At 42.0% G+C, this 23,445-nt stretch overlaps 1 protein-coding gene across 1 annotated transcript in view; it reads left to right on the top strand.

Moving 5' to 3' along the window:
- Positions 1-18,781, top strand: part of EMSY (EMSY transcriptional repressor, BRCA2 interacting) — a 40,598-nt gene extending 21,817 nt beyond the window's left edge. The window contains 12 exon segments of the mRNA XM_075113834.1: positions 745-894; positions 2,511-2,684; positions 4,911-5,047; positions 6,508-6,681; positions 7,601-7,799; positions 8,950-9,114; positions 9,369-9,524; positions 12,417-12,571; positions 13,901-14,464; positions 15,351-15,432; positions 15,435-15,850; positions 17,369-18,781. Of these exon segments, the coding sequence (XP_074969935.1) occupies positions 745-894; positions 2,511-2,684; positions 4,911-5,047; positions 6,508-6,681; positions 7,601-7,799; positions 8,950-9,114; positions 9,369-9,524; positions 12,417-12,571; positions 13,901-14,464; positions 15,351-15,432; positions 15,435-15,850; positions 17,369-17,563 (2,567 nt within the window). The 3' untranslated portion in view covers positions 17,564-18,781.
- Positions 18,782-23,445: the final 4,664 nt, after the last annotated feature.

Below are 23,445 nucleotides of genomic sequence, written 5' to 3' on the forward strand. Positions count from 1 at the left end.
CAACTAGCAGTGAAGCTCGCAGTGGTCCCATTCGGCTGCACAAATCGAGGCAGGGAGCGGAATCCTTCCTGTACTATGGTGTCCTCATCCTTTGTTCTTGCTGATCCTACTCGGAGCTTGTGTCAGCCCTGTTCCTTCGTGGCTTCAAGATAACCAATAAGTCATGAGGAGAGCAGTTTACTTAAAGCAGCCTCCCCTAGCCCGTGTCACAGTTGCTTCCTTACACCCACCAATGCTCGTTGTGCAGAAAGCTTTTTTTTTTTTTAAATTCAGAGGGATGAAATTCTATTAGGCTAATTAAGACACATCAGAATTTACAGGCTAAATTAATGAACTATTTCACTTTTAGGTGGTTCGTTGTACATGAACCAATTCAGTATTGGTTGTAACCTGTTGGTTCCTGGGAAATGTTCTATTTCTTTGTTTTTTGTTTTTTTTTTTTAAATCATGGACCAGAAAAGGATAAAAATCACTGCAACAAATCAGTGATGGAATGGAATCAGTGGGAGTAGCTCGGAATTGAAACAGGCACATGAAAGGCAAAGATCATGACTGTCTTTTTATTTGCAAAACAAAACAAAAAAAGCAAAAAAACCCAAAAAATTATTTTCAGGATCAAGAATTCATGGGCTCAGAATAGAAGCCTTGTGAGGCTACTTGCCCACTAGGGCTTGGTCTGAGAAAGCATTTCAGAAAGTAACTTTTCGTGCCTGCATTTTAACAGTGACCTTTCTCCTTTCCTAGGTGTTAAAATAATCACTCAACAGGTGCAGCCCAGTAAAATCCTTCCCAAACCAGTTACAGCGACCTTGCCCAGCAGTAGCAATTCACCCATTATGGTGGTTAGCAGTAATGGGACTATCATGACAACTAAACTGGTCACTACTCCCACTGGTAAGTTGTGGCTCTGAGAAGGGAAGGGAGGGTAAACCCAGGCATATAGGTGATCAGACATGGTTTATTAGGGTAAAAAAAGGCACTCGTGAACAGTGAGCACCACGGCACAGTCACAATCCTGCTGATATTTATTCCAGATTAGGATTTTTGCACTGAGTGCTCTTTTATTCCTCTTGCAATCTCTTTGAATCTGTACACAGAAATAAGATCTTTCCTTCCCCACTGGGTTTATTTTAAAGGAAGTTTTCCTGCAACTTATACTGATACTTTGCACTTCTGTAGCACCTTATATTAGATGATTTACGTTAGTTTATTTACACTAATTTAACTTTTTAGGTACCTCAAGCAGATAGGTCAGCATCATTCCTGTTTTACATGTATGGACTTTGAAAGACAGGTGACTTGCTCATAGTCCTGCAGTGAATTTATTTAAAAAGCCAGTAAATTGAATTTTAAACTCCCAGTGTTTTTTTCTGGGGATCTAATTGTATTTGTGTTTTCTTATTGATGAAAGATCAGAAATAATGTAGGCCGTTCAGTTTGTAAACTTGTGTGAGGAAAACTGGAAAGGCAGCTTTAGCCTAGCTTTCAGAAAACTCTTAACTGCCTGAATTTTTAGCGTGGGTTGGGAATATTAGCATAAAGTAATAGCTAATATTGTTTTTCTAACTTTTGAAGTGCTTCACAAAAACATTAAGTACATGAAAAGACTAGCAGTTTTGCAGGTCATTTAATTGGTAAAACCTCTATTGTGCTCTCTTGGATTTGAACAGGGCTTTCTTATAGCAAGCTCTTTTGCTCTGTCATCTTTAGCTACGGAGGTCTGTAGTGCACTGTCTGCAGCAGTGCAGGCAGAATGGGATTACAATGTTCCTGTAGCTGCTGACTCGTTTTATTATTTTGGGCAAGTTTCTTCTGTGGATTCAGTTCTGTTTCCACTCTGAGAAAGGAGTAGTTCCGAAAAAACAGCATTTATACCGTGTCAGGAGGTTTATTTTGTACGGCTAAATGCTAAATCATTGTAATGATTTATCATTTATCAAATGCATTATCATTGTAATTTTATTTTGTAATTTATTGTAATTTATTTTTCTCCTCTTATTTTCTTACATATTTTTATCTATATTTTAATTTTTCTCTATATTTTTCTGATATTTAGACCAGTAATCGGTGGTGTTCTTTATAAGCAATTTGTTATGTAGGAGAAGTGAGAGTATAGGTCTCTCTCAGGGAGGAAGGGATCAGTTCTGGTAGTGTCATCAGATGCCGAAGTCCTGAGCATCTAAAGGAGCCAGCGGCAAACATTTAGGCAGGATCTAAACACCTATTGAGAATTAAAATCTTAGCCCCTAAAATATGGCAGTCATGGAACGTTTGGTAAAATACTTCAGAAGGCTCTTAAATTAATTTGAAGTTGGTATGTACTTGAATATTGCTCTGTGGGCTGAAAAAGCCCTGAGAGGCTTGTAAAGACTGGTAATAAATTGCAGTGGGGGGGGTCTCTTTGGATAAAATCTAATACTTTTTTTTTCCTAAACTAACTTATTTTTCCACAAATACTAGTAGAGGATCATGTTCTAACAGTGAACTTTCTTGTTCTCCCTTTAAAACAGGAACCCAAGCCACATATACGCGGCCAACGGTCAGCCCGTCTATAGGGGCTCGGATGGCTGGAACTCCAGGGGCTGCTACGTACGTGAAGACTACAAGTGGTAGCATCATTACTGTAGTACCGAAATCACTGGCTACGCTGGGAGGGAAGATCATCAGCAGTAATATTGTTTCTGGTAGGCATATGAGTAGTTTGATATTAAGACTTATTTCAAAAGTAACTTTAGACTTGCTCTAATTTTTCAGGGCTCTTCTGCGGGTTACAGGCTCACATAATTATTAGGACCTTTATTGGAGAAGTTAGTTCAGAAGAAAAATAGCTGAGGATGAAGAAGAAAATAATGGGTAGAAGTTACAGAGGTAAAGTGTTCTCAAGGATTGCAGTAGTTCTTGTGTTTAGGAAGGAAACATCGAATGTGAGGGAAGCCTGGGAGGAAAAGAGAAACGTCGGGGCGGAGAACTGCTATATTGTCCTGTGTTAGAGGGCGGAAAGATCTGAAGACGATTACCCTCAATTTAAATCATTTTATAATCTGGAAGCTTCCCTTTCCTATCCCGCTGCGCGTCCAAAGAACCAGAATAAAAATGAGCTGTGTATGTTAAATTCACTTGCGCAGTCTCCGCCGCCTCTTGTTCTTCTTCTAGCAGTGTCAGCCTGTCTTTGCCGTACCCCGTGTTCTAAGTTTTTCTTCCCAGCCTCATGCAGACCCTGCTGCTGATCTTTGTTAGCCTGCTGACCAGCCGTGATCCTCTGCCCGTATAGCCTCCAAACATAGGCTCTCTTTAGGAGCAGGACCGAGCACACTCACACCAGTCACAGTTTCTTAGTATCTATTTTGGACTTTAACAGGGCTAATGCAGAGAGCATCTGCGTTCCCCAGCTGGGTGAACGTGTACAGCAAGAGCTTCTGGGTCAGCCCATCCTGTGTAGTAATACCTTTAAATTACTCAGCGGTCGCGTTGTTGGTGTTTATTAGCAGAGACCTGACATAGCACCAGCCAGTTCCTGTCGCTGGAAGGTGCTGCACAAGTTACCCAGTAAATCCACTCTGGGGTGTACTCTGGTAGAGGCACCTCAGGTTTTCAGGTCCTGATTTCTAGAGAACGATATCTAGGGCCGATAGAGTAGCTTCTTTGGGAGCAAGTAACTTCTTTAGCCTGTTGTGGGTACGGTGAGTTGTTAAGAAGGTTTCTACATCTACTTGTGAGTTTTTACACAAATGCTAGTGGTATTCTGAGCGCCAGCTAAGGCAGGGAAACCCTTTGCTGGTCCTGATAAGGATAACGATTGCCCTGAAACAACAGGAGTTTGAAAGGACGCCTGCTTTTTTGGTGGTTGTTTCATGGTGGGTTTTTTGGGGGGGTTGGGGTTTGGGGTTGGTTTTTTTTTTTTGTTCTTTAGATGCCTCTGAAGTCACTAGAATGAAGTAAATCTTGCCTCAGCATGTCTTCCCTTTCCCAGAATTAGTGGAATTATTAATCTGAAACATGTAGTGAAGTATCCAGAGGCGTGACTGATAGGTAGAAGGTAGAGAGGGGAATCCTTGGGTTGGCAGCTCTGCTGTGACCGAGTGGTGCTTTCTTCAAGGAGAAAGTGGAAGGTGTTGATAAAAAGCTATCTGAGTAGACACTGAAATGGCAGTCTGATAACAGCGATGACTTACATGTCGGTGTATGTACTCTTGTAGACTGTGGAGGGCTGACCAGAATTACCTGTCACTGCAGTAAATAAAAACCTGATACAGGGAATGGAACTAATACTGGGAGAGGAACAGAAATAGCCAACACAGCCCTTCAAAACAAGAAAAAAAAAAAAACCAAGCCACACTTCTAAACCCCGCTTTTAGGAACTGATTGTAAAACAGTAGCATGTTTTAATTTCTTCCTTCTTTTAATCTACTGCTTGTCACTTGTATTACAACAGTTCAATGCCAGAAAGAGCTGGTATTTCTCTTGACTGGAGATACATTCTTGGTATGTAGATTCTCCTACAGAGGTTATCTGTAGAAGAATATTTGTGCAAATAGGACCTCGACCTGAGTAGTGGTGTTCTTATCCCCCCTTAATTCTAGCCTTCGAAAAGTGAGACTTGTTAGCCTGAGGAAGCTGTATTAGCCTGCTCCATAATTAGTGAGAAGGGCTGACTGTCCTAATATAGAATAAATTACTCTGTCCTGGGCATTCTGTTTTTACTGTAGGTGAAAGATTTCTAGAGTGGGCATCTAACCACTGTATGTTGAGTTGGGTGACGGAAATTCCCATTCCAGGTGCTGCCCTTTTTTCTCCCTGTTGTGCTGTCAGATTTAAATACCACGATTCCTGTATAGCTCACCAGCTTCTACAGTGGAAGAAAATGGACATGTAATAAACGGCACATTATTCATTTTCCCACAAAAACTTAGGAACTACAACCAAAATCACTACAATTCCAATGACATCCAAACCCAATGTGATTGTCGTGCAAAAGACTACTGGAAAAGGAACTACCATCCAAGGGCTTCCAGGAAAAAATGTTGTCACAACGCTGTTGAATGCGGGGGTAAGTAAGAGTTTCAAGTCTTGGTAGCCGACTGACAGGCTGTGCGGTGGCTGCTGCATTCGTTCTGCTGAAGTCCCTGTTAAAAGCAAACTGTGCATGAGCTCCTTAACAGACACAGCATGCCTTAATGTCGGGGATGTCTGAAAAGCAAGTATGTTTTGCAGGGTATGAAAGGTGCTTAAACCAAGCTGGGAATGTTATCAAAATTAAAGGGAAAAAAACTTTTGCGCTTGACTTCTTTTCATGGTTAATGATTTTTTTAATCCTGAAGGGATTAAGTAGAAGGTTACTAGAGCCTTACCCTGTTTGTGCCCTAGTGAGAACCACTGTGTCATAAACTTGCATCTCCAACCGTTTATCTTTTGGATGTGAAGGGCAGAAATAAACTGTCCCTTCGCAGGAAGGGTGCCACCTTCAGTGTGCGTAACACAACACCCCGTACCTCAGTACTGTATAGCGCTGAATTAGTTTTTGGATAACGTGATGTGTACTAAGAACAAGTTTCCAGCTTCAGCTGGGTTTACCTGTAAGTGCTAGTAAATAAAAATTATGAACATGGTTTATGTTCCTAGATAGAGCTGTGAGATTTAATGCATTAATCATGTAATCTTCAAAAGTCTACTTTTAAAGAAGGAAGAGTGGTTTTTAAAGCCTTTTAGGAATTTTTTTTTTTAAGACAAGTGGAAATCTCGTAGTGTTATGCAGTAGGAACGACACAAATGTGATGGTATTTCTGAAACAAGTATGGTTCTTGGGATTTCTAGCTACTTGATGGGAATTGGAAGGAATACTGGGAGAGCTGGCAATTAATGCTGTTCCTCAGCTGGTTTGATACTGTGCAGAGCTAAAAAAAGTATGCTCAATGCCTCTGCTCTTCTTGGGCTTTCAGGGGTCTAGTCATGTCGGCACTATTCCAAAGTAAAATGTTCCCTGTGAAACACCTGTGAATCAGCATTTTTTTTTTAAGTGAACTTTTAGTTTTAAAACAAGTCCGTACGTCATTAATGTCTTGGTCATGAGGATGATACAAAGATCTATATTTAAATAAAATTTCTTTTTAGAATCTCAGTGCGAGTTTTGTAGACGTCTCGCCAAAGTTAGTGTTAATGGAAATAAGAGGTTTTAAAAAAACATTTGTGAAGGATTTGTGGAAAGTTACAACTTTGAAGCAACTTCAAAAAACTTGTGTCTTTTAGTTGCTCCTATTTGTTCACCCATTCAGAGCTGTTCAAAAGGTAAAGTAACGGAAGAGGGGATTTTGGTAGCTTTTCCATTCAAGCCATAGGGGTTTTTGCTCTTGGTTTTTTGAATGTTTTTTGTATCAAATAAGTGGTTGCAGCAGCAGGTTGATTTCATGGTACACATACTCACCTACAACTGTATTTTTTTTTTTTGAGAGAGAAGTGGGTGTCTCTGAAGAATTTCACTAAGTTAACCTGTAAACTTTGACTTCTCTACAGGGGGAGAAAACTATTCAGGCAGTGCCAGCAGGAGCAAAACCTGCTATCATCACTGCCACACGACCCATCACAAAAATGATTGTTACACAGCCAAAAGGAATAGGGTCCACGGTCCAGCCAGCCACCAAAATCATCCCAACTAAAATTGTTTATGGTCAGCAAGGGAAAACACAGGTACAGTGAGGACCCATTTCTTCTTGAAATGTACCCCTTAATTTTAATGGGAAGTAAATAATTTTGCACTGTGTTGCCGCATTTGTTGCAGGATTAATATATGTCTATGGGTATGAGACTTAGGGGTGTAGTGAGGTGGCCTTGGTTCTGGTTTCTTGAGCATGCTGTTTGCATTTGTTAGCTGTTTCTGGAGGCCTAGAGCAAGCCAAAAGGATTTACTAAGCCTTTTTGCATAGCTGAAACTACCTGGTCACGGCTCTAAGTGCCTGTTTAAGTCTTAGAGCTAATAGCTAGATCATGAGAAATGAAGATGTAGAGCCTGGACATAGGTTATCCATCAAATCTGAGGTTTTACTGAAGTTATTTTCTGGTTAATATATGTTCAGGGTGTCCCTGCAACCTTGTGTAGTTGGTGGGGCTGTATATAGGCAATCCGGCTTGTTTCTGGACGCCTTCAGTTTCAGCTTTTTCTCTGGTTGCACTTAGTATTTAAAAGACCTAAACTTCTATCAGATACAATATTTTGCGTGTCTTGACTGTTTATGACTGTATTTATTATGGGCTGCAGAAGAGAGGTGCTTGTCCTTATCAGTGCAGTGCCTGTTCCAGCTCACTTGCGTAGCTTTCTGTTGTCACACCATAGTTGTATCCAGCCCTGAAAAATGACTGTTTAGTGTTTCATTGCGTTAAGTATTCCAAATGACTGAGTGAGAAGCACATTCTTGTGCATTGCCATTTACTTGGGCTTTGTGGTTGAATAATCGGAGCTGCTGAATTTACAGGTAGAATTTCTCAGTAAATTACGAATATTATGTAGGTCTTGTACATTGATCTATGTGAGGGGCACCCTGTACTCTGATTGCTCAGATCTCTTTTTCTGAGTGCTCTTACTATACACAAAATTTGTCTTCCTAATTAGGTTCTCATAAAACCAAAGCCAGTGACATTTCAAGCAACAGTTGTGAGCGAACAGACTAGGCAGTTGGTGACTGAAACGTTACAGCAGGCATCAAGGGTAGCAGAGACAGGAAACTCTTCTCTGCCAGAAGTGAAAGAAGAACCACAAACCTACACCGATAGCAGCTCTTCTTCTACAGAGTCCTCCCAGAGCTCCCAAGGTGCGTATTAGGGTCGCGTAAAATACGAATGGGCTGTCTCCCAAGCGTGCTAGCTACTTTCATGTAACTCAGTGTGCTTCCTTTTAGCGCAGGTTTTCTCCCACTCTATTAGCGGTGAGTGATGGATTTATTTCTCTTCTATGAGGTATTTACTATATGCTTCCATTTCCTATGTGAAATGTGGAGATATTGGTTTCTTGCTGGGCTCTGACCTGCTGTTCCAATGCTTGAGGCTTGTGACCTGTTCCCTCTTTTTGGGGAGCCTGTCACAGACATGCATTGTAGCAGCTTGGATTATATTTTTTTGGCGGCCCATCCTCTGCCACCCTCTTTCCTGAGTGTATTAAAGCATCTCTCCACTACATGACTGAAAGCTGTTGTGTGTCCACGTGTGTGTCGTGTGAATTTTGGTCCTTTTATAGGCACGTACGGGTGCCTGAGGACATACCTCAGACGTGCGATCCTCATGGGGATGCTGCCACGGTGTCAAGCTGTGGTGGGGATGCAGCTCGCTGTGTGGTAGAGGAGAATAAATAATAGGGCATAAATAACACCCAGTCTTTGGTCAGGAGTGACCATAGGGTGTATCACTACATCAAATAAAAGCAAGTGTGTCTCAGTGAAAGATGGGTCAGGCATATATGTGTCTTTCAGTCACCTTTTTGATATAATTCTGTTACTGTTGGTCTATACTGCCATTTTAAGTAAATTTTAAAAAGTTTTGAAGATTCAGCAGACTCAGGAAAATTTAGGAGCTGTTAATTCAGAATGCTGAGTACACAGTGATCACCTCAACTGCTAAAACTTTCTGAATAAGAGTTCAATCCAAGGCAAATTCAACATATAAAGAAACCTGCTGAACTTTGGTTGTTCAAACCAAAGCTTTTAGAAACAACTGAGATACAGGATCTTTTTTTTTTTTTTTGCCAGAAACTGTTCGTAACATCAGCAGTGTTTTACTTCAAGTCAATTGTAATAAAAACAAAAGTGTTGCAGGATGAGAATGTGCACCCTTGGCAGTGTTGAACACACTAATGGATAATGAGTCTAATTTTGAACTATAGCCCTGCTCTAAAGCAAGAAGTTGGACAAGAGACCTCCAACCCAAAACGGTTCTATGATGACTTGATGTGCCTTTGTTCTTTTGCAGATTCTCAGCCTGTAGTCCATGTGATTGCTTCAAGAAGTCAAGACTGGTCAGAACACGAAATTGCGGTGGACACGAGCCCTACGATAATTTACCAGGATGTATCCAGTGAATCTCAGTCCGCTACTTCCACGATAAAGGCTTTGCTGGAACTTCAGCAGACAACAGGTGTGAAAACACATGCGGCTGTTTAGGATAACTTCAAAGCTCATTACTTGCTTGAGCAGCAGTTTGTAATAAGTTTTGGAATCGAAAAGCACCTATATTGAATCAGCTTGATTCCTTTCTTCTTATCCTGTAACAGTTTGAATCTATTTTGTAACGTTCATCTACTTAATTAAACTTTTGTGTTTATATTGGAGGTTTATTTTATTATGGAGGTTTATATATTGGAGGTTTATTTTGTTTTTCTTCTAAAGCAGTGAAGGAAAAGTTAGAATCAAAGCCAAGGCAGCCCACCATTGACTTGAGCCAAATGGCTGTCCCAATCCAGATGACCCAAGAAAAGAGGCATTCTCCAGAAAGTCCTTCAATTGCTGTAGTAGAGTCGGAATTAGTGGCTGAATACATCACAACTGGTAAGTGACTACAATAGTGTGATGGTGGGTTTGCAGTTGAAGTCTGGGGACTTCAGTTTGGAGTTCTCTTGCAATGGGTTTCATTTTTGTTTCACTGTAATTGGCTGTAGAGGAAACGGGTCTTTTCTTCCACTGTTGAGACCCCGTGCAGGGGACAGAGATTGCATGTGCTTTTCTGGGGCATAGCGGAGAATGTTTCTAACTGAAACGAAGGGTTGTTGCTTCAAGGCATCCTAGCTGGAGAGATTTTCTGTTCCCTGAACTGATGGAGAGGACAGGCTGTTCCCTTTGTCTTTAAGGAAAGTCTCTAATAAGGAAAAAGTCAAAAATGAAGTTACAGGAACTGTATCCTAATTTTTGTAGGTAGCCAGTGGAGACATTGAGTTAGTTTAACCCCTGTTTGCAAAATGTTACTTGCTTACCAGCACTAAGTGGGATTTCAAGCCAGGTGTGCGTTCAGCATGCTAATATTGACCCAGTTCCGTCATTTACTAGAAGGCTTTGAACTGATAAGTTTGCACTTCCAAAATGAATGAGTTATTCAAATTGAAATTACGTTTGGGATTCAGCTTCTAACTGCTTAAACTCTTGACTCCTCATATCTGGCTGCCCATTTTGTGAAAGTCTGTGACTCCCTTGTCTCTCTGCTGCTCCCTGCTACCCCAGAACACTAGGTGTGAGCTGCTTCCCGTACATACATCACAGGATCAAATTACCTCGTTTTCCATTTTAATTTCTTAAGTCCACATTATTGGTCTCCCTACGTTATTTGCAAAATGAAAGCAGAAGCGTGTCGAAAATCCACATTGGAAAAGAGGAATAAAATTTGATTATATTAAATTGTATAAGTACGTATCTGTAACTCCAGTGTTCTCAGTGTTAAATGCCTAATCGGATATTTTCATTTTTTCCTTTTCCTGCTCCTGTACCTCCTCCCCTCGCTTCCATCCCTTGTATGACCTAACTTTAAGTTGTATGGAGTTGGAGCTGGGAGGGGATGTTATAGTTATTCTTTTAAATAACGCTTACTGTATCTGGCTTCAGTTTCGAATGTTTGAGTCATGCTCCCTTGGATCTCCTAAAACAAACCCAAAGGTACAATAAATAGTGATAAAGTGATCTCCAATTAACAGTCAATTATCCTCACTGACGCAGATACTGTGTGTTGTGCTTCTGTTAAAGGTTCCAGTTTTTGCTGGGTCTTGCTGTAAAAGCTGATGTAAAATAGGACCCTTTGCAGGGAGGATGGGAAACCACAGTCGGGATCTTTGTAGATTTCAGTCCTTTTCTGCAGCTTAGAAGCCGTACAAAGTCCAAAAGTTGAAAATTTCCTTGAGCAATGATTCCTGCTTGCAGTACTGGGATTTTTATAATCCTTGAGTTGATAGACAGGGATCTACCAGAGAAGTGCAGGCTGCTTGACTAGCAGCAGCTTCTGCTACAGCACAGAACTAGTTATTTTGCTCTTAGATTTTTGTCCCTTCCCCCGGTTTCTGTGAACGCTGCCAGGGCATGCAGGTAGCTGAGTTGTAAATTTTGTTTCAGTTTGTGCTTCTCAGGATTCTTCAGGAATCCATGTAGCTGTATTTTCTGCTAAAAATTCAGTAGTAAGGTAATAAAAAGTCTAGAATCTGTTGTGAAATCTCCTGCATGCGCCTAGACCAAAGGATTAGGCACACTTTAATCTGCGTGGGAGCTGGGATTCAGCATGTGCTTCCTCGTGAGATGAAGGGAGCGGTTCACACGTCTTAGTGTCACCATTTTTTGTCTGTCTGCAGACTCAGGAAGACAACACTGTATTGGTTCACATTCGGAAGAGTATCTACACAACCATATAGGTTAGAAGCTTTATTTTTAAATGAAGTTTTCAATTGTGCAGGAACTGTTGGGAGATATCCAGGACGGATCTGGCATAGCATGCAGGCCGGTATTGATACGATCCAGCTCCTTTCTTGGAGTGAAAAGTAAAATTATCATGTTAATTACAAATACGACCTTTCTTTTAACTTCCGGGAAGGTCACTGGAAACTTTAACTTTGAGTTATGTTACCACTGAATTTAAACTCTGCTTGTTCTCCTTCAGTTATTTATTAATTTGTAACTAAAAGGTTATTTAAAGCAAGTATTTTACATATTAGTATGGACAGGCATAAAGTAATTTGGATTCATGTCTTATCAGCGACTGCAATACAGAATGGTTTGTGGGTTTTTTTTTTTTCTCAGAAGATTGTTTCTCTTTCAATCCACTATGTAATTACAGAGCCATCACCATAGCTCCGTAACTCATGCTGGATCTGTTCTAAAAAGTGACATAGACCCATGATAAGGTCTCAAATTTTTGGTCTGTGATTTCTGATCGACCTCACCTGCTTTCATAATACCCAAACGTTTTCTAATTGCTAATCTTTCAAATTTAGCCCGTGTTCTGGAGAGTATTTATTAACAGTTTATCAGTGGTAGAAATTCAGTGAGCAAGGCTTGCTGTTCTTGATTGCAGTCAGTTGTGCAGGCGCTTTTAACAGCGTAAAAAAACCCACAGAATAACTCGTGCTTTACAGTGTTACACTGGTGGTGTATAAAGAACCCAGCTGAAAATCAAGTATAAATTCTGCTTGCAAAGTTGGTGTGTTGGGAGAGGGAGGCCAGAGGAGGTTTGGATCACGCGTTATTACTTAGGAAGCAGAGACAAAAGCAAAACCCCTGAGTTGCTACTTTAAGAGGCTTCTCAGAATAGAGCTACACTTTGAAGCTAGCATGCAGTAAAAGATGTTTTCCATACTCAGATCTTTATTTCACTCGTATATGCTTTCAGTTGAAGCTTAAATGCAAAGCAAACAGTTGAAGTTACTGCAGATAGTTCTGGAGAAGTGCCACTGACCTCTTTACTTTCAGTCAGCCATCGGTCCCAGCCCCACCAGCAGTCATCTCAGCCCCAGAGGACTCTGCTGCAGCATGTGGCTCAGTCGCAGACAGCAACGCAGACTTCTGTTGTGGTGAAATCTATCCCCGCATCCTCCACAGGCGCAATTACCCATATCATGCAGCAGGTTGTACCCTTTCTTTTCCCAACAGTCTATAAACAGCAGTAGGTTCTATGAATTTTATAGGACTAGGGCTTGTTCTGAACGAGTATGTCCTGTTGCTGCCACCGAAAACACTAAGTGGAAGGGCAAATTAATAACTTAATATTGCCTGTTTTGATGATGAGGGTGGTGGGGTAAAAGGGAAGCAGTTAACGAGATTACTTGAGACTGTGAAGTGAGAAGTATTAGCAGCCACTGTGGAAAAGATCGGGCTGCCTAGATGAGTTCTTGCTGTCTGTATGTCATCTCTTCAACAGCAACAAGCTGCTTTTTTTCTGTATGCTGTATTGAAGGGCCTAGGCTCTCTGGATTATGTTGGTGTTAGTGTAGGGGGAAGAGGGATGAGGCAGTATCTGGTCAGCACACAGAGCACAGTGTCTTTTTCATTTGAGAGCTTTAGCCTGTGAATAGGCAAACTTCTCTGAATCAGAAAGTAAGATCGTATTTAGAGCAGTACCGTGAGGATCCCCAGCACTTCAAACAAAGCGTAGTTTGTGGTGAAATCTTGCTGAAGACTCTCCGATGCCTTTGTTTAAGACTTGCTCGACTCTGCAGTGCTTTAACTTCTAGGATCTTCAGCTGTGGACCAGGACAGTACTGTCGCAGGGTTATAAACCCACTTCAGAGTGTGTTTTCACGGGCTGCTTCATCTTGCTAAGGCCATTTATTAATATGTTTATACCATGGTATATAAAGCATAGTAAGGTAGATCTCTTGCTCCCTCAAAACCCTCAAAAAATCGAACAATATTTGTGCAAAGCCCAGGAAAAATGGCAATAAAATCTTGAGGAAGGAAGGAGGAGAGAGGATCTCTGCTGTAGTAGGGTAGACTGTAGGTATACGGGGAGCTGCAGGAAAAAAATCGTGGAGATGACCCGGTTCTCGAGAGGCAGAATGAGAATTTATTGTGCAGAGAGACTGTGGCTTTAACGAGGAGCTGCTGGTTCAACCACCTGCTAATCCCTGCTGCTTCCTATCCAGCTGCCATGCAACCTTAGGGGCTTTGAACCTTAGCCTGACACGTGCGAGAGCTGCATAATCTCCGTTGAGGATTAGTCGTGCAGTTGATGGCATCACATAGAGACGTGCTGTGTTTTAACATGATAAAAATAGCTGTTGATTGCTTACGTATTGTGGAATCTCCACGTAAGGGTATCTTTTTATATATGAATTGGGAGTCTGCAATGGTAAAGTAAGTTAAAGAGGTTCAGTTGAAACATTAAAAATTATTTTTAGATTGTGTATTCTCATTTGTTTCTCTTTCCTAACTTGCTCTAACTTCTTTTTATTAAGGCCTTAAGCAGTCACACTGCATTTACCAAACACAGTGAACAACTTGGAACTGAGGAAGGAGAAGTGGAAGAGATGGACACGTTAGATCCTCAGACTGGCCTGTTTTACAGATCGGCCCTGACACAATCGCAGGCACAAAAACAGCAAAAACTGAGTCAGCCACAGCTGGAACAGACTCAACTGCAAGTGAAAACTCTGCAGTGTTTCCAGACTAAGCAGAAGCAGACAATCCACCTGCAGGCCGACCAAATCCAGCACAAACTCCCACAAATGCCCCAGCTTTCTATAAGGCATCAAAAGCTAACCCCCTTGCAGCAAGAGCAAGCACAGACCAAACCAGATGCACAGCACCCCCCACACCACATGATGGCCAAAGAAAGGCAACTCCCTACCTTAGTGGCACAGCCACAGCAAACTGTAGTACAGGTGCTTGCAGTAAAAACCACGCAGCAGCTGCCCAAACTGCAACAGGCACCAACGGCACAAAAAATCTACGTGCAACCCCAACCCCCCCAGAGTCAAATGCAGCTACCTGCCTCTTCAGAGAAACAGCCAGCAAGCCAGGTAACGGAATATTGATAGCATGCAAAATACACGTCGCTGTTCAAGGAAAAAAAAAAAAAAAAATCAAAACACCAACCCTGTCGCTGTAGCAGTGTTTTGTCCTGGCAAGAGAGAACTCCTCATTCCGCTGGTATTAATTACCCCATCAGAAGGTTGACACTAGGAAAGAGAAGCACATGTTATAGGGGAAAAAAATCCATAGAGCTCACAAACGTGTTTTGTTGGACAGTGTTTATGAATTTCTGCCACCACTGGTGCATGGAATTTGTCCCTCATTATTTGCTTTTAATTTTTAGATATGACACGTTATTAATTTCCGTTCCCGTAGCACTTTTTATTTCTGTGGAAATAAAGATGAATACACTGCAGTCTCCTAAGGCTCTCCATTGTACGTCTTCCTTTGTAGTTTACATCTTCCTGAAGTTATGTGGCTTTCATGTACAGGGGTAATTTGATTTTCCTTGGGAGGGGAAAATGTAAAGACTGAGGAATGTGGGGGGAAAAAAAAAAAAACTTATTTTAACTAACTCTGGAAAAGTACAAATTTTTTTTTGGTTTTGGCCCTTTCAGGAACACATGTGAAAACAAGAGGGTTAACGAACATCTCATGGGGATGTAAATCCCAAAGGAAAACGAGGCTGCTCTGGTATTATGCTGCTACAATCCTTATCTAGCAGCCTAAAAAGCTGCTTTTCCCCAGGCTTCAATTAACTGTTACCATATCATTGCTAATTCCTTTGTTAAAACACTGAGTTTCAACTGTCTTCCTAATAGCAAGTATATTGTTTGTGCCATACTGCCCTTGGAAATATTGATTAGATTTTCAACAAATAAATAAAAAAAAAAGCCCTAGCTGTAACATGCACAACAAAAATTTGATTTTCAGGTGCAGCAGCCAATTATAACGCAAGGATCCACTGTTAGAAAGATAACTTTTGCGGGGCATCAGCCTCCTTCTGTTTCAAAGGTAGCAGTTCTGTGCCCAAAGTGGCATTGCCGGTTACCAGCCTATTTCCCATGCAGGCATCCGCGAAGACAGCAGTAGCAGATATTTTGAGAGTGTCTATGGTGGAAGCTCAGATTGATACAAACATAGAACGTACGATAGCGGATCCCCCAAACAAGGCCATGTCCACTAGTAAGCTCGCTAGCGAAGCAGAGTCGTGTACCCAGGTGCCGAGGGTGACTGCAGTAGGGATGACGGCAACTTCCATCCCCCAGCAACAGACCTGTACAGAATCCGGTTCAAGTCCTCCTGCTGTTGGTCCTACTTTAAGAGAGAGGAAACTCGATGCGCAAGGAATACCTACAACAAACCAGTTTATACCCATTCAGAATATATCACAAAAGAAAGCTGAAGAGAGTTCATCAGAAATTGTTATCCAGGTAAGAGAAGACCAGAGCAAATAAGGCAAAGGTTGAGCAGCGCAAACTCATGTCTAATGTGATGATAGCAACTGAACGACGTTCGAGTATATATTTTTTCCCCTTCCTCAGTTTTTGGTTGTTTTTCTGCTCTTATGCTTGCACTAGGTTACTACTTGAAAGCATGTCATTCTTAAATTGAGCTCGAGTTTCTCTAGCATTATATCGTTCACTGTGTCCCCGGTGTCCTCCGTTATGTTTACGTCAAAACAAACCAAGCTCATCTAGTTTCACAAAGTACTTTCCTTTGAAATGCTTAAAAACGTGACCGTCACCGCTTACTGTGGAACTGATCTAGAGTTTTTTAGGGTGTTAATGGTACCTCTGAGTACAAAAGCAGTACAAAAAAAATTAAGTAGTGGGGTTCTGCTTACTGGGAAAGTTCAGCAGATAAGGTCGGGATTCAGAAGGAAGCTTAACTTCACTTACAACCAGTCTTACCGCTTCTGAGATAAAATTGCTATTGATCTTTAGCCGAACTGCTTTGAGTCGTTGCCTAACTGGTGATCAATATTGTCATTGATTCTGCTGTCTTAAATATGCTCTTTTATGATGTAATACACGGTCAGAATGTCAACTGAGGAAGTATTTAAGTCATCTGAGGATTCATAGTGGTGTAATACAATTCTTTGTGGACGAGTTGGCGTTGTCTATGGTCACCCAAACGATAGCGTGGATGGAAATGGTTTTATTGTGTATCGTATTTGCATTGCAGTGAAAATACTTCTGGGGTGGGAAAATAATTTGTGTACAGACTTTTCACGCTACTTTGTAAACTCTTCCCTGCGGCTAACTTCGCTTTGGTGGAAATCATCGATTTTGTACTCATTTTTAGTCCTCCTTTCCCTAAATAGAGAAAGGTAGATTTCCATTTTGCTTCAAATCTGTGTATTTTGAGAACCTGTACCGTTTATCGTTGGGGCATGCTGTGAGCTGTTTCAAAAGTAAAATAGTGCCTAGAATTTTGGTTGTGTAAAGCTGTAGGTTTAGTTCCCAGAACCTGTGAAAGCATAAGCCAGGACTAAATGGCTCAGATGCGTTGTGTTTCCTCAGCCTCTGCGCTGCCGCAGCTCTGAGCAGGGCCGGAGCTTGTATCGTATTGTATGCAAAAACCCCACGGCTAGTCCTTATATCTGAATGTCTCGTCTGACAAAGATAAGGAGAAATAAGGCTGAAGGAAGCGTTACCTCTGCTTTGCGTTTGAGGAGCGATGGGCGTTGGTGGCTTAGCTGTTGGTTATGCTGTCACAGACCTTTCCTGAAGATCCAAGGCCAAGTACCTTGAGAGCAAGATTATTCAAATTTTCTCTTTCACAACGTAATCGGGTGAAAGCGTGCTTTGAAGCTTTAGCTAACATCATGTAACGCAAAATTTGCTCTTGGAAACCCAGTATCCCTTCTCCACGAGTACCTGCGCTTGCGCGGATGCTGTCACCTGTGAAAACTGAGTGTTAAAACTTACATCTTTTCTTTCTTTCAGACTATCCCTCACTATTCCATCCCTTGTCACTCCAGCTCCAACGTGGTAGTGGAACCCAGCGGGCTCCTGGAGCTCAACAACTTCACCAGTCAGCGCCTCGACGACGAGGAGACGGCGATGGAGCAAGATGTGGACAGTAGCACTGAGGACGGCACCGAGCCCAGCCCCTCTCGAAGTTCTGCTGAACAATCCTAAGGAATTGGGACACTGGAGTGCACTTTAAAATATCTTGGGATTTTGAGTGTCCAAGATGCCCTTGTATTGTGATGTCTTAGAGCACTTTGCCTATTAGAGTTGTTCATTGGACCCTTGAAGCATCAGTGTGTTTTAACAAGACGGTATTGCAAAAGCTGCATCTTAAAAATTGTTTCCAAAAAAAAAAAAAAAAAAAAAGAGGATGTAGTTACTGAGATTTAGTAAACCTGTGACAGTGGAATGTACTCCTGTTAAAAAGCAAATCTGCAGCGAAATTCTACAGCTCGTGCTATTGAAGCCCTTGCCCAGATACTGAAACAGCTTTCAGTGAAAAGGGTTCGTTATTTTGCTGTGTCTTTTTGTTAGCTGTTGAGCAAAACGCCATCAGAAAAAAAAAAAAAAAAAAGAGAATGTTTAATAAATATTTGTATTTTTAAATAGCATGTGAGAGAAAAAGTGTCTCTGACAGTGCTGGAAAAGCCCCAGGAGTTTTGGAATTGGTTAGCTTTCTCGCACTTGTGCTCACTTAGAGTTAAGATTTTTCATAAGCCTAAAAATAGAGTTTATTTTTTTTAAATTCTTGTTGGTGAGTGTTTGGGAATAAGCAAAATCACTAACTGGTAGCAAAGTGGATTTGCTCGTGGGTTTTCGTTTTCATGCTTTACAAGGAGCAGGGTAACGGTGTATGAGGCGTTTCTTTGTGCCGCGAGCGCATGAAATGCTCATCTACTCTAGTTAATCTTTGATTATTTATTTAAATAGAAAATTTAAAGTGAGGCCAAGTTGTTTAAAAAGCTCCTGTGAAACAGGCAGGCGTGTTAATTCTAATACAAACGGGGCGGGGGTGGGTGGGGGATGTATTTTGCTATAAATCAGTTTTTCAAAATTGGGGATAAGTGGTTCAGCATCTTTCAAAGCTGAACCTCTGAATTTAGACGTGAGCTAAGGCTTTTAAAAAATCTGTATTTTACTCTTACATGCTGTTTTTAAAGTGACCGTTTTGGGAGTTTCAGAGCTTAAATCGGTATACAGTGGTAGGTGTCGGAAATTAGCCTTATGACTTGGCTTGTTGAAGCAATACATTGGGGTTTTGTGATAGTTACAAGCCACAGAGAGAGGTTTGGGTTCAGATGGGATAAGGGAACCAGTTTTAATACATTCTGCTAATGAAGACAATACTTTTTTTTTTCCAAATGTATATAAAAGACACGTTTTTAACTGTTTTGTATAGATTTCATTATAAATAACTAAGCATTTTAAGACTTTGACATATCATTTAATTGTATATACATCTATCAGCCTAACTGCCCACTTTTTGGTGCTGAAGTGCTACTGTAAGTAGATTTCATCCAAAGTCTAATACAGCTTTTTGCGTCATCTTTTTTTTTTTTTTTTTTTTTTAAGCTGTGATTTTACTGTTGATATTGTAGTTAAGAATTAAATTCCAACTAGAGGAACTCAGAAACTAAAAATACAAAACCTAAAACACCACTTATCTTACTTGTCCTGAGTATCCGCCCGTGTGGAACATGCAGTAACCCCTAGATGGTGCTGTTGGTTTTCAGTCTAACCTCAGTTATTTTATAAATCAAGTCCCTATGACTTTCATACCCTTTTTCCCCTCTTGTTTTCCTTTCCATCAGCATTCGTCCCTAAATAATGTAGTTTATTATGGCGGAGAAGCGTCCTGATAAATTCCTCGTGCAAATGCTGGAATAGTGGGGTAGGGAGCTGACTATTTTTGCGTTGCCTTTACGTTGGAGTAAGTATTGGTTTGGTTTTTGCTGTAGTTAGTGCTCAGGATAGAAGAGAATAATATATATATGAAATGAAACATACCCTATTTCTTCCTCTAGTAAGAAAAAAAACCCCAACCCTACCAGTCTGACATTGTAGGTGGTTCAGGATTTCATAGCTGTTGGGGAGCTTTTACTCTTGTTTCAGTGAAGTAACGGTGACCGACAAGAGCGACCAAGTTACGATCTAAGTCCTGAAGAGTTCCGCGCTGCCACAGAATGGCAAAAAGCGACTTAATACACATTTTACCGCCAGTGGGATCGGAGCGTCCGTTGTGCTGCGCAGATGCCGGCGTAAGGCACGGGCCGCAGTTTTCCGTACGCGGTTATGAGAAGCCCAAAGCAGATGACGCACAGTCCTGCTGGCTTCTGTCAAATTTTCATTGCCTTGCAGTATTTTGAGTGTCCCTGGCATATCTAGGAGTGAGAGGCCGTGAGAATATAAAGCAGAGCAAGATTTCTAAGCGCTTTTGCCCAAGATCTTTGCCTTGATTTGTGCTATGAGGTTTAGGTGAATGTATTTGCTCTCTCCAGCCAAAAAGAGGTACTAAGAAAGGGCAGAAGGTGAATTTGATGCTCCTGCTGCATTAAGTCTGTTACTGAGTTCTGGTTCCATTTATTCCGATGTTTTATGTAAGATTTTGGTTGCGTCTTTAGTGGCGACCTTACAGCGAAGGTACGAGCAGCTACAGCGAACTGTGTGACGGTTCCTTGAAGACAGCAAATCTCTTAAAAACACAAAAGCTTTCGGTGTTGCTGTGCGAGGCAAATCGAAGCCCGCGGTGGGGGTACCGAGGGGTCGCGCCAGAACTTCAGAAGGATTTTTGTAATCGGTGCATTCATTCTTCAGACTCCTCCCGACGCTTTCCCAAACTGAGCTGAATTTTTTCATTCTCTTAATTAATCCATCTGTTCCAGCACTTCTCCATATGAATACCTTTAATAATAAGGAACATACAAGATGAGCTAAAATTTAGGGTCAAGATGTTAATTTTTTTTCCTAGTTACTTGATATTTGAGAACAGCTGTAAGAAGATATGCTCGGAGCATCTGGCCATCTCCCCCTTTCCACGAGCTCCAGGCAGCACTGCCTGCTCCTTGCCCTGCCCTGCAGATGTGCAGATTTTTCATACTTGCTTCATCCTGCTGCAGCCACGTATCCGCTCCTCACAGCCTTATAAATATCACTGAGCTGCTAAAAATAAATCATCAGTGTGCAAAGACGTTTGCATAACGCTTCTCCCTAATGAGCTGCAGCTCCCTGAAATGAATTCGATGTCCCTCGGAGTAGAAGGAAGGTGAGCTCTGGTGGTGACGATAGTCTGTGGTACCAGGAATGAGCATGTTCTAGGCTTGTAACTTAGGAGGAAGCTGTGGGTGAATTGGAGAGCAAGTCAAGCAGCATTAAAGGGTCGCTTTGAATTCAGCATTTCAGCAAATGTGCTCTGGCACTGCGGTAGGGCATGCATGAGCTTTCAAAAAAGGATGCTAAGAAAGTGAAATGAAACTGGAGGAAGTACCGGAATGGGGGGGGGGGGAGGGGGGGGCATTTTGTGCACTTTAAAGATGCGTGCACTCGCAGGGGACGGCGTGTTTCCTGGAAGGATCTGACCATCAGGGTAAAAATTATTTTCAGCCTCAGTCTTTCTCCCGCTGAGGAAATGAGCTTTTGAAATTTCGGGACAAAATAGAAAAACAGCAGCTACTTGCAGCTGTGTCATCTTACACGTAGGGGACCCTTCGAGCAGGATGCATGACTAAATAGTTGGGATTTAAAAAACACAACACCTAAGACCTTTAAAAAATCCAAAGTCAGGGAAACTGAAGGCTACATGCTTTTGTCTCTAGTGTATAACTCGTTCCTGAAGTGGATGGGTTTCCCAGATGAAGGTGGTCGTGCACCCCCATAGGTACCCTGCGAAGGCAGATGTTTCAGCTTGGCAATGTTCAATCCCGAGAAGACTCTGGTCATAATTTAAGATAAGGAGCTACAAAAATCAGACTATTTAGACGTTTGCCTGTATTGGAAAAATAGCATGTTTAGCACCTGTGTGTCTGTGCTGGGCTCAGGACTTGCTCCTTTCCCTGGGTTTGGTGTAAACGGTGAAGAGGATGACTAACAGCCTGTGCAGAGTTTCCTTCCATGCTCTGGGGCTTAGCGGTTTCCCCTACCCAAAGTCCGTCCTGAAACCTGCTGCCCTCTGAATCTGGCTCCTTCCAGTAGAAATGCAACACACGGCTTATGATAAATTTAGAGCTTAACATAGTTTATCGAAGAGAAAGTTAGGGAAGAAGTACTTTGAGATGTATTTGCGCTTCCTATGCGAGAAGAAATTGTCCTTAGGAGTGTTTTAGAGGGATAGAAATGGAAAGGCAGAGGGCATGAGAGGGCGTTTCAGGGGCTTTGGGCATTATAGAGGCACAGAAATGGAAACTTGAGAAAAATCAATTGTAAGACTGAGGATAATTAGGGTTACCATGCGTCATGTTTTCTGTCAATTGGAGTCCTTTCTCCCCCACGAGCGCAGAGGCCGCAGGTGGAAATCCAGTGACCTCCTGTCTCAGGGAGTGGCAACGAAAATAGGCAGTTGCAGGGGTGTCTTAAGGCTTTAAACTATGAAAAGAAAGATAGTGCGTGGTGGTACCTTGAGGCAGCTGGAGCTATGACTGGCAGGTGGAGGTGACTGGGGTCGTGAATGACTTGTGGCGGTGGGTTGGTTTTCACTGTACTTGGGTGAAAAGTTGCTGAAGGGTCATAAATAGGACGATGAGGACGTGGGAACTTGTTCATCGTTTCTGGAGAAAGGGGTCTTTGATTTATTTGGGATAGGAAAGGTATTAAGAGGTTTTTAACCATTGGGGACCAAAGAGTATCAGCACGGCCTTGAATGAGTTTTGGAGCCCAGGACTGTTCAAATTGCCCAATAAATACTACTCCAGATAGGTCCTACTCAAAACTTAGTCCAGTACTTGGCTGTTTTTGCAAACCAGATTTTTTTGTGATGATGTTTTTCTCTGTTTTCCATCCCTCAGTAAGTTTTTAGCAGTTTTGAAATTTTCTGGGATCCCATTTTCTGCAGCTGCCTTTATTAGATGGATTTTCTCATAACATATCACCTAACTGGAGGTGGGGAATTAGGACCGTGGGCTCTGTGTGTTACCACTGAACCTTTCAGAGGGTGTCAGGCACATCAGCCAGTCTCACATGTGGGATTTAGACTCCCTAGAATGGTTTGAGTTGGAAGGGACCTCTAAAGATCATCTACCCATGTCACCTGAATGCCCAAACTACCTAGCGTGAATCCTCTGGGATGGAGCTTTTGCTAAAACTTTGAGAACCTAATTTATTACTCGTTAGTGCAAACGCTGGTCAGGAATCACGGTCTTCTATGGTAACAAATCCAGCTTTTCGCAGCTGTCAGCCAGGACTGTCCTGGAGGCTCGTAGGACTCGGTACTTTGGGACTTCCTTCACGTCAGTCTCTACCGGAGGCCAACGAAAGACTCCGAAAGTCTCTTTGCCCAGGCTTTTATTGCTGTTATGGACGCTGCTCTTTTTAATATGTACATATGGAGCATATAACAGGCTGCTTGTGTCTAGAGATGACAGCGAGGCCGTCACTGCTGCCCTGTAGCCGTCACCATGGCTGTTGACTGTCTCCATAAGCATAAACCCTTTAAGCTGGATGTTTGGTCAGGCCAGACTTTTCCTGAAGACTCGTTAACCCTTAACTGCCAAGTTACTCTTCGATATTGCAGATGTTCTTAAAAAGCAAAGCAAGCCAACGGGCAGGGTGTCTTTTGCTTGGTGTCTGTTTCAGGTCTCTGTTTTTCTAATTCTCTTTGTTCCCAGGAAGGTGCTTTCCCCGTCAGTTTAGTTCAGACCTGTAATCTGCTCCGGTATCTCCCATCCTTCCTGCAAGAAGATGACGTTGTGTATAACTGCCATAATTCCCATGGAGATAATGGGATTTGCTTGCATCCTTTCCTTGCAAGAAACGTCTCGGTGCCTGAGCCCTCAACACAGCAAAAGGCTGGGAGCGGTTCTTCGTGCGCCCACGTGGCCAGTGAGGTTGGCAGGATCCTC

This window comes from Phalacrocorax aristotelis, chromosome 1, assembly GCF_949628215.1.
Source record: "Phalacrocorax aristotelis chromosome 1, bGulAri2.1, whole genome shotgun sequence".
NCBI lineage: Eukaryota > Metazoa > Chordata > Aves > Suliformes > Phalacrocoracidae > Phalacrocorax > Phalacrocorax aristotelis.